This window comes from Pleurodeles waltl, chromosome 8 (genome assembly GCF_031143425.1).
Source record: "Pleurodeles waltl isolate 20211129_DDA chromosome 8, aPleWal1.hap1.20221129, whole genome shotgun sequence".
Classification (NCBI taxonomy): domain Eukaryota; kingdom Metazoa; phylum Chordata; class Amphibia; order Caudata; family Salamandridae; genus Pleurodeles; species Pleurodeles waltl.
Window position 1 is genome coordinate 1,437,318,815 of NC_090447.1, and position 19,407 is coordinate 1,437,338,221.

The 19,407-nt window shown below is 48.3% G+C and overlaps 1 protein-coding gene across 1 annotated transcript in view; it reads right to left on the bottom strand.

Moving 5' to 3' along the window:
* The window catches only part of DSCAM (DS cell adhesion molecule), a 1,000,736-nt gene that overhangs the window by 171,988 nt on the left and 809,341 nt on the right, over window positions 1-19,407 (bottom strand). The window contains exon 22 of the mRNA XM_069202587.1: window positions 6,414-6,531. Within this exon, the coding sequence (XP_069058688.1) occupies window positions 6,414-6,531 (118 nt within the window). The remainder of the gene's footprint in view (window positions 1-6,413; window positions 6,532-19,407) is intronic.

Consider the following 19,407-nt stretch of genomic DNA (forward strand, 5'->3'; position numbering starts at 1 on the left):
CACCCACACACGAGGAAATGTCCGCTTGAGATCAGGCATGCGCATTTAGCGCTAAAACAATCTACAGAAGAGTCTGTACAAGAGTCTGTTTGCCCTTCTGTAACACCAAACTGCAGTGAGTGTGCAAAGAGCAAGTGCACTCCTCTGTGGCTCCCCTGGGGCTATCTCTGTAAGACGGCCCCAGTTTGAAACAGCTCATCATATTGCATTATCTAGCCTTGGACTCTGAACTGTTGTCATTTCGTCGCACTGAAGATGTTTTCACTATAGTAGTTCCTTCTGTGTACACTTTGCCCTTTGTACCCCTCAGTCACTGCTTTGCGTATCATCATTCAGATTTAAAGCTAAGCTACTCTCGCACAAAGGCTTTCCTCCCAGTAAATTGCAGAGCTGCAGAGCTGCAGGACAAGATGGTTTAGACCCTCAGCCTTGTCCTTTAATGACCAAGCATTTCCTGCTCCGAGCAACACGAGACATTGTGGATAATCATGTAACCTTGCAAGCAGGCTGAAAATAGCCAAGACTAATGAAACGCTTCACTTCATTGCAAAGCCTTTGCACATTCTTTACAAGGGAATACCATTCATGGAAACTGCTTCCCCGTGAGTGCCACCTGCTTCCTCCTGTGGAACTATGTTTACTTCGCATCTTAATTCTGCTGGGGACCGGGGCGTTTATTTTTAGAGCTGAATCCATTGACCTTCCTGACTCCAGGGACACGCGGAAGGTTCGGGGAAACTGACGCGAGTACCTCCAGCTGCCGGGCTGATTAACACATGCAGATCCGCGAATACCTAATCATAAACAATACCCTCGGTGTTTCCACGGAGGGGCCCAAGGAGCGTCATGGATAACGAGAGAGAGCAGGGCGGTGGGTAGAGCGTCTCTTCTCTGTGCTACATTTGTGTCGGTGGTGGCAAGAGGTGGGCATAGGCGCTCATTTTTGGCGAGGAAAAGCGAGATAGAAAGAAAAGGGAGAAAAAAGGAGAAAGAGAAAAACAGTGACAAAGAGGAAAAGAAGAAAGAAGAAGTGAAATATAGGAAAATAGTGACAAAGGGATAAATCACGGATGCAGAAGAACCAAGAAAGAGACAGGAAGCGCAGTGCGTGTATTCGACAACCCGAGTACTCAGTAGGAGGCTCCTAACAAAGAATATGGGCCCCTGCACTTATCTTTTTTTAGAGGCAAAGCGCTCCATTCCCTGATGTAATCTCTCTTTGGGCTTCTAACCACACCCATGTCACATCTTGCCTTTTAAAATCCGCTTGCTTTCATTAGTGTAAGGCATGCATACGTCATGCCTTTTCCAGTGTTTAGCCCACTGACCAACTACTGAAAACATACGAGGCTCCATGTTTTCCGTATGGTTTCTGAACTTCTTTTTCTCTTTATTTTGCCGCGCGATCGTTTTTTTTTTCTCCATTTAATGTGCCAAGAATCAATCAATCAATCAATGCATTTGTAGAGCGCGCTACTCACCCATGAGGGTCTCAAGGCGCTTGAGGAGGGGGGGGGAGCTGCTACTGCTTGAAAAGCCAGGTCTTGAGGAGTCTCTTGAAGGTCAGTAGGTCCTTGGTCTGCTGTAGGTGGATGCGGAGGGTGTTCCAGGTCTTGGCTGCGAGGTAGGAGAAGGATCTGTTGTCCTGTGGATGCTTGGGAAGATGGCGAGGGCGGCGGAGCGGAGCGGAGCTGCCGGTTCGGGGAGCAGAAGGTGAGACGGTCGTTAAGGAATGCTGGTCCAGCATTGTAGAGTGCTTTGTGGGCGTGGGTTAGGAGTTTGAAAGTGATCCTTTTGTTGACGGGAAGCCATTGTAGGCCTCTCAGGTGGGCTGTGATGTGGCTGTGGCGGGGGATGTTGAGGATGAGGCGAGCGGAGGCGTTCTGTATCCGTTGCAGTCTTTTCTGGAGAGCTGCCGTGGTTCCCGCGTAGAGAGCGTTGCCGTAATCCAGTCTGCGGGTGACGAGGGCCTGGGTAACCGTTCTTCTGGTTTCAGTGGGGATCTGGTTAGGAGTTTACAAAGCTAATAGCTCTAACTCGACGAAATGCGAGACCCGTTGCATTGCAAATGTTTGTCATAATTATTATTTTCTTTTTTCTAGAAATAAAGCATGGTCTAGGGGACTCTTTAATCCCCGGTAGAAAATTCTTGAATACTAAATAAACATTTTAAGTAATTTACAGAGGTCTTCTATCCTTCCATTACCCAGCACCCGTTCATCCTTTTCTAGGACTGCAGATGGAGCATTATGGAGACACATAAAACGAAGATTCACTTGGGTTCTCCTTTAAATATCTCATCTCCATCCTTGTTTTGGCCACTCTGAAATATCATATGCTGACCTTCCATGGTCTCCTTTTCTACCATACGCCTTCCCCTTACAGCTGCCCCTACCTCCCTCCACAAGAGTGTAAAGGGGAACTGGTTCCAAAAGATGCCACAGCTACTAGCCTTGTGGATTCAAAAGCACCATAAGATCTAGGGAAAGTTAACCTCTTCCACAGGTAACGTCTTCCTACAATTCGATGGCTGCAGCACAGAAAGAAAGGAGTGCCATTCCTGGGGATGTTTAAAATGATGGGGTGTAAACTCGTGTCACAAATTACAAGGACTGAGTGAATGAACAAGACCACTTCCTTTGTTTCTGTGGGAAGAAGATCTTCTCCAGAAAGTGTTTTGCCGAATGGGGATCAAACGTTACAATGTATATTTAGAACTCTCATGCATTTCTGTTAAAAGGGTAATTTGTTTTACAAGCAGTTCTTACAGGGCAGTCAGAAATATTCCAATAACTCATGATGCATCATGCTAGGTTGACCCTCCACTGGTGCATTAGTTGGGGGGGAGTAGTGCCACCCTTCAGCTAACATTGAATGAATTGTGCATGTAATGGATTAAAGCCACAGGACGGATAAGCAGTGGAAACAGTCTTAATATGGAAACTTATCATTGCTTGCTATCATTTCTTTCAAAATGTGTACAGCATTGTCGCTTCCCTTCAACCTTTCACATTCTTCCATCTTCCTAGTCTGTCCTTAAAAAAGTAGATCTTCATATGCTGCACATCTACTTGGAAGGAGCAAACTGTTCCACTTGGTGGAGGTGCGGGTTTGCCTAGTAGATCACGTGCATAGTGGACTTCCCTGGGTAATCCTATTGCCACCATCTACCAAGTTTACAACAGGGTCCAAGAGTCTGCATTCTGCTTATAAGTTGTGGATGCAGATTTGGCCACATCTATATCAGTGCTAGGCTTTAATAAAAAAAATAAGGTAATGCACAATATCTATAAATTTAACTTTAGGTTTGTGAGTGGGGTTACACCCCTTAAGAATTGGTAATTTAGCAAAACATCACCACGTTGTGAGTAGGGTCACGCAAATAACTCAGGGGATTTGAGAAAACCATACTTTATGAGGCAATGTGGAACCATCATCTCATGATTTACCCTCAGTGTAGGTGACCAAACCACTACAAATTATCCAAAAACTCAGTTGATCTATACTACTAATAGACGAGAACAGGTGTGATCATTCCTGTGCCAAACACCCTGACAGAATGGCATCCCCTCTGCAGGCTGGCTCTACATATGGTCTAACATAAATTACACCCCACAGAAAATGGACTTAAATATAAATGGAGTATACAAGTGTTCTCAAGTGCTTAATTTATAAAAATGGAAGTGTCAGGGGATTAAGTATTCCATTGCAGCCAGCATCACCTTCAGCTCTTGTCACTGGTACTGAAAGTCATTGTGGCAGAATTACATAGTAAACATCACATTTAAACAAGTGTAACATTTGGATACTCCAACCTATTAGAATGGGCTGAAAGGCTAGTTTAATTTTTTTTTCCAAAACTTTGAATATATAAACACTTGTGCTTTACTCACACAATAGGCTTGAGAGGGCCACCATGCAGTGTATTCTTATGAACAAGTGCTGGTGTTTTAAAATAAGTGTGAGTGTCGATTCTTTGCAAACACAAATCAAGCACTCTTTCTGTGCCAGGAAACTATTCTGTTAGTCATACAACTCTACCAGCAAAGCACGATGGGAAACATGACGTTTCAGTGTTTTGGGTGGGAAAATCTTATCTCCCCTATTCATATCCACCAATAGGGAACAAGATTGACAGAATGCACATGTTGATGAAATTGTAATATATCTTGAGAATTTACTGGGGAACGCTCTTTTTATGTCCTTCTCATGGTTTCACTTTAGATACTCTTCGCCCTCTACATATTAGTTTTTAAAACAAAGCTGGTTTTAGCTGAAAAGTGAACACGACAGCCCAGTTACTATATAATTTGAATTTCATCAATAGTGTCATAAAAAATGACACTGTTGCCCCCTACCCTGCACCATGGTGGCGGTAGGGGGCGGTAAAGGGTGCAAGAAAAGTGGCACTGCACTGCGTGCAGCACCACTTTTCTTAAATACGCCCCTCAATTCTTTAAAACCGGAAACCATTACGACTTCGATACACAGAGGATATGCCTACAATGTTGACTATCTCTAGTGGAGTAGCCTTTCAGGTACGGCGCAGTCATCTTCACCAGATCTCACTCCCCTTTCATTTGTATGATCAGTAGAATCAGTGGCGAGGAGTGCTTCTTCTGCATTTATAGACTTTAAATGCATAAGCTACAAAAAATAAAGTCATAAATGTAGGCTCCATAAATGATGACCATACCAAAATACCATTAATATCCACCTGTATGAAAGCACAAGATGATGAGATGAGTTGTAGATGTAAATATTCGTCAGCAGATATTTTTGCACCTATATTTTTGTGCTCTATACATTGAAAGGCTACCTTTCAAAGCAAATGGGAGTAGGCTGTCCTTGTAAAGGTGTTGGGCATAATTGGTAAGTTGCAGGTACTAAGTTGCAAGTTTTGCTTAATTTGTAAAATAAGTTAGCTCAGGGCCATTTGCAGCCAAATGCTGAGGTGGTCTAACATTAAAGCGGCATAGTCTTGATTCCACCTTTACCTCTTTCTTTGACCAAACGACACTTTTATGTCTCTCTTTCTCACTGTTGCAGGTTCTTCCTATATCACATTTATCTTTATCATCTTTCCAGGTCCGCTTTTTTCTTTCTATTTTTTTTACCTTTCTGTCTATTGCTCTGTGTCACAGTGTAATAATGAGTAACAAGTCCCGGTCTCCAAGGCTGAGTGTCGCTGCCCACCACCCACAAACACCGGTACAAATTAAAAAATGTATATGGAAGGCGTTATACTAACATGCATATGGGACATTAAAACGCAACACAAAAGATGACTGAAAAATGCTGCAGAGGGATCTATTAAAGTAATATATTCTGCCCCTCTATGCGTATGAAACTATTATCAATCAGATTGATTATTTTTCAAAGGAAAGAGATTGATTATTTTTCAAAGGAAAGAAGTGATAGGGAAACAATCTCTGAAATATCTTACTGTCAACTTTACTCATATCTTGTTCACCTTAACACTAGTGATTGCTTCAGCCCTCATACTTGAGACACATAGGGGGTCATTCTGACCCTGGCGGGCGGCAGGCGCCGCCCGCTGGGCGGAAACCGCCCAAACTCCGCCCCGCGGTCAGATGACCCCGGGGGACATTCCGACTTTCCCGCTGGGCCGGCGTGCGATCTGCAAAAGATCGCCCGCCGGCCCAGCGGGAAAGCCCCAGCAAAGGTGAAGCCGGCTCCGAATGGAGCCGGCGGATTTGCTGCGGTGCGACGGGTGCAGTGGCACCCGTCGCGATTTTCAGTGTCTGCCAAGCAGACACTGAAAATCTTTATGGGGCCCTGTTAGGGGGCCCCTGCACTGCCCATGCCAGTGGCATGGGCAGTGCAGGGGCCCCCAGGGGCCCCACGACACCCGTTCCCGCCAGCCTCTTCCTGGCGGTGTAAACCGCCAGGAAGAGGCTGGCGGGAAGGGGGTCGGAATCCCCATGGCGGCGCTGCTTGCAGCGCCGCCATGGAGGATTCCTTTGGCCAGGGGAAAACCGGCAGGAAAACCGGCGGGAAACCGCCAGTTCCCCTTTTCTGACCGCGGCTTTACTGCCGCGGTCAGAATTGGCCAGGAAGCACCGCCAGCCTGTTGGCGGTGCTTCCACGGTCCCTGGCCCTGGCGGTCATGGACCGCCAGGGTCGGAATGACCCTCATAATGCAGTTATTGCATGTCATAATATTCTTAGCAGAATAGTTCATAACACAAATATTGTGTCCTAAATATCTGTTGCAACAATATCATCCCATTTAGTGTAAAGTTTCTAGTATTATCTCCGATGGGGGGATATTTTGGAGAATGATACTTAAGGCAAAATATTTCTGTCAGACAATATTTGGGTTAAAATTGTTTGGTACCATATCAATGTTGCCCCTCAAAGAGTTCCTTCTACAATACATTGCTGGTTACCTATCCTTCATCCATTTGACCGTCGGAGCAGGTTCCCCAACTGCTTTGCAAGGGAGGACGATGTCCCGCATCCAAGGAGTTGTCACAGTGCCGCTGAAGGTCAGAATACGAGCTGGAGCTAGAAGGCAGAAACAGACCATAGTATATTGGCCTGGAATGGGTCATTGGCCAATCAGAACAATGTATACCATAGATCAAGTAGCCCTCTCTGGTGTGGAAAAAAAGAATCAGAAACACACTGTTTAAAAAATCCCAACAGGATTTAATTGCTTAAACTCTAATAAATTCTTACACCGCAGTCTAACTCTGTTTTCATTCTTTCACCATTGATCACCAACATCTTTAAAGATATTTAAAAAATCTTGATATTTCTATCTCAATTTATTCTTCAGATATCAATTAATATTTTAATTTGGGCTGTATTGTTTTTCATTTGTATTGCACATCCCATGGCAAGATTCTAGTTTCTAGGTGCGTGCACAATGAACAAGTATAGAGAAATAAAATAACCAGATATGATCATAAATGTACAGCAAAACAAGCAAGGCGATAATAAAGTGCAGTAAAGACAGAAGGGGGAATAGAACAGTGTTGGTGAAAAGACAATCTTGAAGTGGATGGCTGAAAAGATGGATGAAATAAAACAATAAATAGTAGAAAGTAGAGAGGTGGGTAGAGTAATCAATGTTTGCAGCATTTTTGAAAAGTTTATAAGGGAAGGTTATTTAAACAAAAAACACACACAAAGAGACATAAACAACTTTTTGTTTAGATCAATTTATGACATACAGGCCCATATTTATACTTTTTGACGCAAAACTGCGCCAATGCAGTTTTGCGTCAAAAAAATAGCGCCGGCTAACGCCATTCTGAAGCGCCATGCGGGCGCCGTATTTATTGAATGACTGTTAGAAATGGGGTTTCTGGTTGGCTAGGGTATGCACCTCAGCCAGGCAGAACTTACCCACTCTAGTCAGGGCAAGGGAGTTACACGTCCAAGATAACCCCTGCTCACCCCCTTGGTAGCTTGGCACGAGCAGTCAGGCTTAACCCGGAGGCAATGCGTAAAGCGTTTGCACAACACACACATACATGTGACGCAATATCCCCACCACAAAGGAAACACAACACCAGATTATATGAAAATACACTGTATTGTACACAACGTAATTATTAGACCAACATCACATAACAGTACTATCCTGCTACCTTAGCAGTTGTCAGAACGTTACACATTAGTTACTCTGCAAACTAGCAGTAGTCACACATAACACACAGGTTACTCAGTATTCTGCAACATAAGCAGTAGTCAGGAAACACGTTATCACATTAGAACACTTGTCATAAGAATATCATGAAACGCCCATAGTAGGAACATTAGAAAACCTATGGCAAGTTAGGGAAACATATTAGCAAGTCATGCCCATAAAAGGAACATGTGCACACATATGTAAAAGCATCATAGAACAGGTAGGTAATATACCACAATTAATAAAGTCTGTAGAAAGAACTTTAAATCGTAATTATATTTGTCCATTTAAAAGTACCTGGGAATGATGAAGAGGCACTTCCAGTGCCTAAAACGAATAATGGGGCGGCACTTCCAGTGCCTAAAAGAGGAACGAGGGGCCCCCGGCGCTCCCATGCGCGAAACGGGAGGCCACGTGGTGCTCCTGAATAGAGAGGGGCGAACAGCACCCTCGCTGCGGTGTGGGGACGGGCCCCCACTGGGCCGCTACTAGCCCACACCCAAAGGGTGGGGCCCAAGAGCCACGAAGAATCAGGGATGTGGGGGCGATCGCGCCCCTAACGCAGTGACCGGGGGGAAGGGAACTCCCATTCCACCCCGTGTCCTGCTTTGGCCTAGGCAGCCGCCCTCGTCCACGGTGCGGCTGCCTAAAACAGGAGAAAAGGGAGCAGGAGCCTCCGATGAGGCTCTCGTCCTGCTCCTTCCAGCGCCCGCACATGATTTGGGGCGCGCGCTGCTTCCCAGCCCGACCGGGGCTGGTGCGTGAAGCCGGCACCGAGGATGGTGCCTGCAAGTGCCCCGGGGGCGCGTCAAGAAGCGCGCTTCGCCCCGGGGGCACTGCTTGGAGCGCGCTCGCTCCTTACTTCCTTTCTGGGTGCCCCGGGGGCACGAATAACAGTGCGGTCCCGGCGACCGGCCCGATGCGGCGCCCGGGCCGCGGCGGTGATTTTATCCACACACGAGCACTGGAGAGGGCACGAAGGTCCTCCTTCAAGCCCGGGTTGCGGCGGTGATCTACTTTCGTAGAAACGCGCTCCAGGAAGCGCAAGGGCATACTTTAAAGCCCGGGCTGCGGCGGTGATTTCTCTTCATCGAAGAAAAGCGCTTTCAAAGCGCAAGGGCACCTCGGCAGCCCCAGCAACACCAAGGATGCATTTTTCTCCTCTAGCATCCTGTCCAAGATGTAGAAGATCGTTGCAGGGGTCAGGGGCCACAGCACCCTGCCCCTGGGAACAATAATCAAGGAGACGGTACAGGGCTGGTGGGTCCAGCTACAGGCCAGCACAAGGGGTGCAGTTGGTGGCAGTTCCTCCTAGTGACCAGGCAGGTCACAGGTCAGCACAGCAGCAGCAGTCCATGGCGGTTTCCTGGTGAGTCCATTCATCAGCGTTCTGTGTCCAGTTCCAAGTTCCAAGAATGTTCAAATTGTGGGGAAAATTCCCCTGTACTTATAGTCAGTTCTTACAGTGTTTTACAGTGGTAGGGAGAGGAGGTTCCAGCCAGTTACAACTGGTTCTGGGAGTGCCCCCTCTCTCCTTTCAGCACAGGCTCCAAACATCAGTGGGGGGTTAACGACCCTATTGTGTGAGGCCAGGGCACAGCCTTTACAAATGTAGGTGTGCCCCGCCTCTCCCTTCTCTCAGCCCAGGAAGACTATTCAGTATGTAGATGCACCTCAGTGACACCTCCACCCTCCCTGTGTACAGGCTGTCTGAAAAGTATGCACAAAGCCCCAACTGTCACTCTGCCCAGACGTGGATTGGAGTCAAGCTGCAAAACACCAGAATCATAAGCACAGATAAATGCGCACTTTCTAGAAGTGGCATTTCTGTGATAGTAATAAAAAATACACCCACACCAGTAAGCAGTATTTATCATCACCATCACAACCATACCAAACACGCCTACGCTAGCCCTCATAAATCAGACAATACCCCTACACATAAGGCAGGGCATTTCTAATGCAATCCTATGAGAAGGCAGCACTCACAGCAGTGAGACACCAAGTTAGGCTGTTTGTCACTACCAGGACAGGCCATGCAATATGGCACATGTCCTGCCTTTCTACATACATGGCACCCTGCCCACAGGGCGTACTTTAGGGGTGACTTACATGTAGTAAAAGGGGAGTCCTGGGCCTGGCAAGTAAATTTAGATGCCAGGTCCCTGTGGCAGAAAACTGCGCACACAGGCCCTGCGCTAGCAGGCCTGAGACAGGTTTGAAAGTCTACTTCAGTGGGTGGCGCAAGCAGCACTGCAGGCCCACTAGTAGTATTTAATTTACAGGCCCTGGGTATAGAGATACCACTGTACAAGGGACTTATAGGTAAATTAAATATGCCAATCAGGTATAAGCCAATCATACCAACTTTAGATGGGAGAGCACCTGCACTTTAACACTGGTCAGCAGTGATAAAGTGCTCAGAGTCCTAGAGCCAACAGCGAAAGGTCAGAAAAACCAGGAGGAAGGAGGCAAAAAGACTAGGGATGACCATGCGTATGGCCAAAAGTCCAACACAACCCCCTACCAGCCAAAATCCAGGGGAGAACAATCAATACCCTGATGTACTTTCCTGATTGGGGCGATAGAACAAGGACCCAGGCCCACAACAGCAGGGGCATGTTCCAGTTCTACGCCTTCCTGACTCCACTGGGATCTCTCTGTCAATGCGTCCCAGGCAGCCTAGACCAACCCACGGGGATTCTCTAGCTGCCAATGGCCAGAACCAGGCCCCAGGCCATCTAGGAGCCTCTGGTCTCTGAAACCATAATGAGTGGGGGGCGGTAGCCCCAGATGCAAAGCAACCTGTCTCCACTCCATTTCCGATCAGTTCAGGGGCTCTACCCTGCCACTGATCCACCAACCTAGGGTCCGCACCCATAGGTTCTACAGGGGCTAGAGGCGAGGCTCTCCTCCCTCTACCCCTCCTTCTAGGATCCCGCCCTCCTCTCCTAGGAGGGGTATCACCAGAATCCACACTTGCCAGGGTGCTGGGTACAGCAGCCCTGCACAACTTTCTCGCCAGCCCAGGATCACTACCTGGCGACTGACCACCCAACCCAGGGACGACACCCTTGGGTTGCACCGGGGTCCAGGGCGGGCTTCCCCCTCCCTGACCCCCACTTCCAGAGTCCTGCATCTCCCCACCTCGGGAGAAGCCACCAGAAGTTTCACACAGGGGGGTGAGCACACTAACCGCCCCCCCAACCAGGTCAGAGTTTACCCCCTGAACCTGTCTATCTAGTCCAGGGACGACACCCTTAGACTGGACCATTGCCCAGCGAACCAGGACTTCCTTGGGAGCACACCTACCCCCTACCAGATCAGAGCTTACCCCCTGAATCTGGCAATCCAACCCAGAGTCACTACCCTGCGGTTGAACCACTGCCTGGCGCACCAGGACTTCCTTGGGAGCACACGTACTCCCCATCAGGTCAGAGTTTACCCCCTGAACCTGATCATCCAACCCAGAGTCACCACCCTGCGGTTGAATCATTGCCTGGCGCACCAGGACTTCCTGGGGGGCACACCTACCCCCACCAGGGAAACACTTTCCCCAAGGGCCACACAAGAGTCTGGCTGGCGCAAGTCTCCTGACCTCTGCCCATCGGACAGAGTCTGGATTCCCCCCAGCCCAGAAATGGTCTCACCAAGGTCATTCCTGGGGGGCTCTGCACTCAGAGCTGACCCCTGACCCTCCAGGTTCTCCACTGGGGCCCGCAGCCCCCTCTCAACCCTATGCCTGGATTTCCGCCTCCTCCGCTGTAGAGCGAGACTACCAGACACCAGGACCGGCGGAACGCTATCACCAGCCACCCGCCTAAGTCCTAATGACAAAAGGGGATCCTTCTGAACAGCTGGCCCTACGGCACAGGTTAGGCTCACCTCCTGGCGTTCACTCATGGAACCTTCAGGGGCCTGGGACGGTATCTTGGGCACCTTGGGCCTCAGCCCAGCCCCATTCCCTCTCCTCGGAGACGGGACATGGGGTCCCTCACCCATCACAGTCCACTGGGACCTACCTGGGACACTCCATTCCTTTCCCACCACACCTTGTTGGGAAACACCTAGACCACTCTCATTAGGAACACCCCCTAATGTCACACCAGACCCTCTGGTACGCAACCAGAAGTCTGCCTCCTTTGCAAGCTCCCTGGAGTCAGAGAGCTCACACACTGACAAGTGTTGGCGTAACTCTGAAAAACAACAACGAAACAGGTGCTCTCTGAGAATCAGATTAAACAGCCCTTCAAAATTGTTTACTGTGCTACCCTTCACCCATCCATCTAGTGCAATGCAGCAATCCTCCACAAACTCCTCCCAAGACTGGTGGGATAGTTTCTTACCACCCCTAAACCTTTTTCTGTATTCCTCAGGGGAAAAACCATACTTCACAATCAGTGCGTTCTTCACAGCGGAGTACCCCTCCCTGTCACTCTCTTCTAGAGTCAGTAGGGCATCCCTCCCCTCCTCAGGAATAAAACTCCCTAGGCCAGTTCCCCAATCCTTCTCAGGGATCCTGCGCTCTACCAGAGCCCTCTCATATTCCTTTAACCACTGACGTATGTCACCCCCCTCTTGGAACCTAGGTACCAGATCTATGGGTATGTGAGGAACATCTTTGCTACAGCACTGTACATTGCTGCCACCACTGGACTCCACCTGCAGCGCTGGTGAGTCCAGAACCTTCAGACTGCGCTCTAGAGCGAGTCTTTCTCTGGCAAAGGCCCTCTCTGCCTCTGCCATTCTCTCCTGTACTAAGGCCTTCTCTACCTCAGCCCTTCTCTCCTCAACAGCTAGGCGCGCTAACTGCAACTTCAGGTCCCTCTCTTCCCGCCTATCTCTTAGCTCATCAGGCGTCAAGGAATGAGAGGTAGCCCTGCTTCTTACACTGGACCCAGCAAGGGACTCCCTATCACTGGGGCCTTCCCTGTCAACTGGCGTCCCCAACCGGTCATTCTCACCCTCCTGATCAGTCTCTCTACCACTCTCTAGGGATGAGGTCTGGGAGCCCTCCCATTGGGAACCCTCGCTACACTCAGGATCCTCTGGGTACCCCCTAAGCACACTCCCTCCCTGGGTAAATGTCACAAACCTTTCAAAGAAATTCAGAGATCTCCTGAGGTCCCCTTCTACAGGCAGCCCTCTCTCTCTACAGAACCCCTCTAATTCCTCCTGCGTGTAAAACGGCAGGTCCTCTAAATCAAAGGTAAGCCCCATCTTGAAAAGGTACAAATAACTCAACTGTGACAACCACAATACCCAAGCGTGAGAACTGAAAACAGGAAAAATGACCAAAGAGAGAAAGTTAAGAGAAGCCAAACATGTGATGGTCTAAACGCAATCCTTGTAGTGAAATAATGAGTCACAATGGTATTGTGCAAGCGCAAGTCCTATCCTCACCGCTGACTTCCAATGTTAGAAATGGGGTTTCTGGTTGGCTAGGGTATGCACCTCAGCCAGGCAGAACTTACCCACTCTAGTCAGGGCAAGGGAGTTACACGTCCAAGATAACCCCTGCTCACCCCCTTGGTAGCTTGGCACGAGCAGTCAGGCTTAACCCGGAGGCAATGCGTAAAGCGTTTGCACAACACACACATACAGGGAGTGCAGAATTATTAGGCAAATTAGTATTTTGACCACATCATCCTCTTTATGCATGTTGTCTTACTCCAAGCTGTATAGGCTCGAAAGCCTACTACCAATTAAGCATATTAGGTGATGTGCATCTCTGTAATGAGAAGGGGTGTGGTCTAATGACATCAACACCCTATATCAGGTGTGCATAATTATTAGGCAACTTCCTTTCCTTTGGCAAAATGGGTCAAAAGAAGGACTTGACAGGCTCCGAAAAGTCAAAAATAGTGAGATATCTTGCAGAGGGATGCAGCACTCTTAAAATTGCAAAGCTTCTGAAGTGTGATCATCGAACAATCAAGCGTTTCATTCAAAATAGTCAACAGGGTCGCAAGAAGCGTGTGGAAAAACCAAGGCGCAAAATAACTGCCCATGAACTGAGAAAAGTCAAGCGTGCAGCTGCCACGATGCCACTTGCCACCAGTTTGGCCATATTTCAGAGCTGCAACATCACTGGAGTGCCCAAAAGCACAAGGTGTGCAATACTCAGAGACATGGCCAAGGTAAGAAAGGCTGAAAGACGACCACCACTGAACAAGACACACAAGCTGAAACGTCAAGACTGGGCCAATAAATATCTCAAGACTGATTTTTATAAGGTTTTATGGACTGATGAAATGAGAGTGAGTCTTGATGGGCCAGATGGATGGGCCCGTGGCTGGATTGGTAAAGGGCAGAGAGCTCCAGTCCGACTCAGACGCCAGCAAGGTGGAGGTGGAGTACTGGTTTGGGCTGGTATCAGCAAAGATGAGCTTGTGGGGCCTTTTCGGGTTGAGGATGGAGTCAAGCTCAACTCCCAGTCCTACTGCCAGTTCCTGGAAGACACCTTCTTCAAGCAGTGGTACAGGAAGAAGTCTGCATCCTTCAAGAAAAACATGATTTTCATGCAGGACAATGCTCCACCACACGCGTCCAAGTACTCCACAGCGTGGCTGGCAAGAAAGGGTATAAAAGAAGGAAATCTAATGACATGGCCTCCTTGTTCACCTGATCTGAACCCCATTGAGAACCTGTGGTCCATCATCAAATGTGAGATTTACAAGGAGGGAAAACAGTACACCTCTCTGAACAGTGTCTGGGAGGCTGTGGTTGCTGCTGCACGCAATGTTGATGGTGAACAGATCAAAACACTGACAGAATCCATGGATGGCAGGCTTTTGAGTGTCCTTGCAAAGAAAGGTGGCTATATTGGTCACTGATTTGTTTTTGTTTTGTTTTTGAATGTCAGAAATGTATATTTGTGAATGTTGAGATGTAATATTGGTTTCACTGGTAATAATAAATAATTGAAATGGGTATATATTTTTTTTTTGTTAAGTTGCCTAATAATTATGCACAGTAATAGTCACCTGCACACACAGATATCCCCCTAACATAGCTAAAACTAAAAACAAACTAAAAACTACTTCCAAAAATATTCAGCTTTGATATTAATGAGTTTTTTGGGTTCATTGAGAACATGGTTGTTGTTCAATAATAAAATTAATCCTCAAAAATACAACTTGCCTAATAATTCTGCACTCCCTGTACATGTGACGCAATATCCCCACCACAAAGGAAACACAACACCAGATTATATGAAAATACACTGTATTGTACACAACGTAATTATTAGACCAACATCACATAACAGTACTATCCTGCTACCTTAGCAGTTGTCAGAACGTTACACATTAGTTACTCTGCAAACTAGCAGTAGTCACACATAACACACAGGTTACTCAGTATTCTGCAACATAAGCAGTAGTCAGGAAACACGTTATCACATTAGAACACTTGTCATAAGAATATCATGAAACGCCCATAGTAGGAACATTAGAAAACCTATGGCAAGTTAGGGAAACATATTAGCAAGTCATGCCCATAAAAGGAACATGTGCACACATATGTAAAAGCATCATAGAACAGGTAGGTAATATACCACAATTAATAAAGTCTGTAGAAAGAACTTTAAATCGTAATTATATTTGTCCATTTAAAAGTACCTGGGAATGATGAAGAGGCACTTCCAGTGCCTAAAACGAATAATGGGGCGGCACTTCCAGTGCCTAAAAGAGGAACGAGGGGCCCCCGGCGCTCCCATGCGCGAAACGGGGGCCACGTGGTGCTCCTGAATAGAGAGGGGCGAACAGCACCCTCGCTGCGGTGTGGGGACGGGCCCCCACTGGGCCGCTACTAGCCCTCACCCAAAGGGTGGGGCCCAAGAGCCACGAAGAATCAGGGATGTGGGGGCGATCGCGCCCCTAACGCAGTGACCGGGGGGAAGGGAACTCCCATTCCACCCCGTGTCCTGCTTTGGCCTAGGCAGCCGCCCTCGTCCACGGTGCGGCTGCCTAAAACAGGAGAAAAGGGAGCAGGAGCCTCCGATGAGGCTCTCGTCCTGCTCCTTCCAGCGCCCGCACATGATTTGGGGCGCGCGCTGCTTCCCAGCCCGACCGGGGCTGGTGCGTGAAGCCGGCACCGAGGATGGTGCCTGCAAGTGCCCCGGGGGCGCGTCAAGAAGCGCGCTTCGCCCCGGGGGCACTGCTTGGAGCGCGCTCGCTCCTTACTTCCTTTCTGGGTGCCCCGGGGGCACGAATAACAGTGCGGTCCCGGCGACCGGCCCGATGCGGCGCCCGGGCCGCGGCGGTGATTTTATCCACACACGAGCACTGGAGAGGGCACGAAGGTCCTCCTTCAAGCCCGGGTTGCGGCGGTGATCTACTTTCGTAGAAACGCGCTCCAGGAAGCGCAAGGGCATACTTTAAAGCCCGGGCTGCGGCGGTGATTTCTCTTCATCGAAGAAAAGCGCTTTCAAAGCGCAAGGGCACCTCGGCAGCCCCAGCAACACCAAGGATGCATTTTTCTCCTCTAGCATCCTGTCCAAGATGTAGAAGATCGTTGCAGGGGTCAGGGGCCACAGCACCCTGCCCCTGGGAACAATAATCAAGGAGACGGTACAGGGCTGGTGGGTCCAGCTACAGGCCAGCACAAGGGGTGCAGTTGGTGGCAGTTCCTCCTAGTGACCAGGCAGGTCACAGGTCAGCACAGCAGCAGCAGTCCATGGCGGTTTCCTGGTGAGTCCATTCATCAGCGTTCTGTGTCCAGTTCCAAGTTCCAAGAATGTTCAAATTGTGGGGAAAATTCCCCTGTACTTATAGTCAGTTCTTACAGTGTTTTACAGTGGTAGGGAGAGGAGGTTCCAGCCAGTTACAACTGGTTCTGGGAGTGCCCCCTCTCTCCTTTCAGCACAGGCTCCAAACATCAGTGGGGGGTTAACGACCCTATTGTGTGAGGCCAGGGCACAGCCTTTACAAATGTAGGTGTGCCCCGCCTCTCCCTTCTCTCAGCCCAGGAAGACTATTCAGTATGTAGATGCACCTCAGTGACACCTCCACCCTCCCTGTGTACAGGCTGTCTGAAAAGTATGCACAAAGCCCCAACTGTCACTCTGCCCAGACGTGGATTGGAGTCAAGCTGCAAAACACCAGAATCATAAGCACAGATAAATGCGCACTTTCTAGAAGTGGCATTTCTGTGATAGTAATAAAAAATACACCCACACCAGTAAGCAGTATTTATCATCACCATCACAACCATACCAAACACGCCTACGCTAGCCCTCATAAATCAGACAATACCCCTACACATAAGGCAGGGCATTTCTAATGCAATCCTATGAGAAGGCAGCACTCACAGCAGTGAGACACCAAGTTAGGCTGTTTGTCACTACCAGGACAGGCCATGCAATATGGCACATGTCCTGCCTTTCTACATACATGGCACCCTGCCCACAGGGCGTACTTTAGGGGTGACTTACATGTAGTAAAAGGGGAGTCCTGGGCCTGGCAAGTAAATTTAGATGCCAGGTCCCTGTGGCAGAAAACTGCGCACACAGGCCCTGCGCTAGCAGGCCTGAGACAGGTTTGAAAGTCTACTTCAGTGGGTGGCGCAAGCAGCACTGCAGGCCCACTAGTAGTATTTAATTTACAGGCCCTGGGTATAGAGATACCACTGTACAAGGGACTTATAGGTAAATTAAATATGCCAATCAGGTATAAGCCAATCATACCAACTTTAGATGGGAGAGCACCTGCACTTTAACACTGGTCAGCAGTGATAAAGTGCTCAGAGTCCTAGAGCCAACAGCGAAAGGTCAGAAAAACCAGGAGGAAGGAGGCAAAAAGACTAGGGATGACCATGCGTATGGCCAAAAGTCCAACAATGACGTTAGCCGGCGTTAGCCGCCGGCGCTGTCTGGTGTGCGTTAAAAAAAACGACGTACACCAGGCAGCGCCGGCGTAGGGGGAAAATGGCGTATGGGCGTCCACAAATGGTGCAAGTCAGGCTGAGGCAAAAAAATCGCCACAACCCGATTTGCGCCATTTTTTTACGACGCCCATCCCCCATTGAAATGACTCCTGTCTTAGCACAGACAGGAGTCATGCCCCCTTGCCCAATGGCCATGCCCAGGGGACTTCTGTCCCCTGGGCATGGTCATTGGGCATAGTGGCATGTAGGGGGGCACAAATCAGGCCCCCCTATGCCACAAAAAAAAAAAAAAAAAAAACTTACCTGGACTTACCTTAATGTCCCTGGGGTGGGTCCCTCCATCCTTGGGTGTCCTCCTGGGGTGGGCAAGGGTGGCAGGGGGTGTCCCTGGGGGCAGGGGAGGGCACCTCTGGGCTCATTCTGAGCCCACAGGTCCCTTAACGCCTGCCCTGACCCAGGCGCTAAAATCCGGCACTAATGCGGGTTTTTTAGACCCGCCCACTCCCGGGCACCATTTTTGCCCGGGAGTATAAATCCGACGCATATGCATCGGAGTCATTTTTTAAGACGGGAACGCCTACCTTGCATATCATTAACGCAAGGAAGGTGTTCACGCAAAAAAATGACGCTGACTCCATGAACTTTGGCGCTAGACGCGTCTAACGCCAAAGTATAAATATGGAGTTAGTTTTGCGTCGAATTTGCGTCGAAAAAAACGACGCAAATTCGGCGCAAACGGAGTATAAATATGCCCCACACTTTTTTTAAATTTTCCAATGTGTTATTATTTTTTGGCATAAAATATTTACAAAAACAAGTTTTACATCTTTAGCACTTCATGAGCGGCCCCCAATAGGGTAAGGATTAATATTTTGTTAGTGCATTGCTCTATTAGGACCTACAAGGATGGTACACCATCCTAGGCTAGTTTTTTCCATCAATTATAAAAAGACAAGATGGGCATCCTCACCTTTGGGTAAGAAGGATGAACGACTTTATATTTCACACAGTGGATCACTGTACCCCAAAAGCACAGTCTCAGGGCACTAACGGAACATCTCAATCCTCAACAAGGCCCATAAACATGGATCCAAAACAGAAATTGGGGTCCCTGGGGGACTAAGAGCTTACAAATGTAGTTGCCATTCAGCATGGCATAAAGAAAAAAGCCCAATTATGCCCTACAATGCCATGGTGGCCCCAACATGATGACACTCTTGCATGTATGCATATGGATGCAAGTGTCATGATGCAGCAGCAATTTGTTTTTTGCTTTAATTTACAGTTCCAAGAAGACCGGAGCCCATCCTGGAGTGATAAATTATAAACATGTAAAAAAATGACCCAAAGCTGATTTAACAAAGAAGTGATCCACCAGCAAATTTCACATGCCAGACCCTACAAAAAGATGTTTTGTAAATCACAAAAAAGAAGGTGGAGCAACAGTGGAATGGATGTGGAGAAGTGGGGAAAGTCAACACAGAGGAGTGACAGGAGCCGTGAGGGTTTGCAATGGAGGAAATGGGTAGGTAGGTGTTCAATAAAAAACAGCCAGTGGGATGAGGAGGGGCAGGAGGAGCAAAAGATGAACTAGGAGGGAGCAACAGAGAGAGTGAGGCGGGAGGGGATGTGATGGGGAACCAGCACATGGAGGATAGAGCATAAACATATGTATATACTCCCAATGGGTGCTGAAAGGCAAAATAAATAAAGTTCCCTGATGTGGAGCCATGGAAGGACACAAGTCATCTAGTGAAATTGATGGTAAACAAGCCATGCTTGAGGGGAGGGACAAGCACAAGAAGAGGAATGAAAGGCATAAAATAAGATGCAAACAAATGAGGTTGACAAGAAAG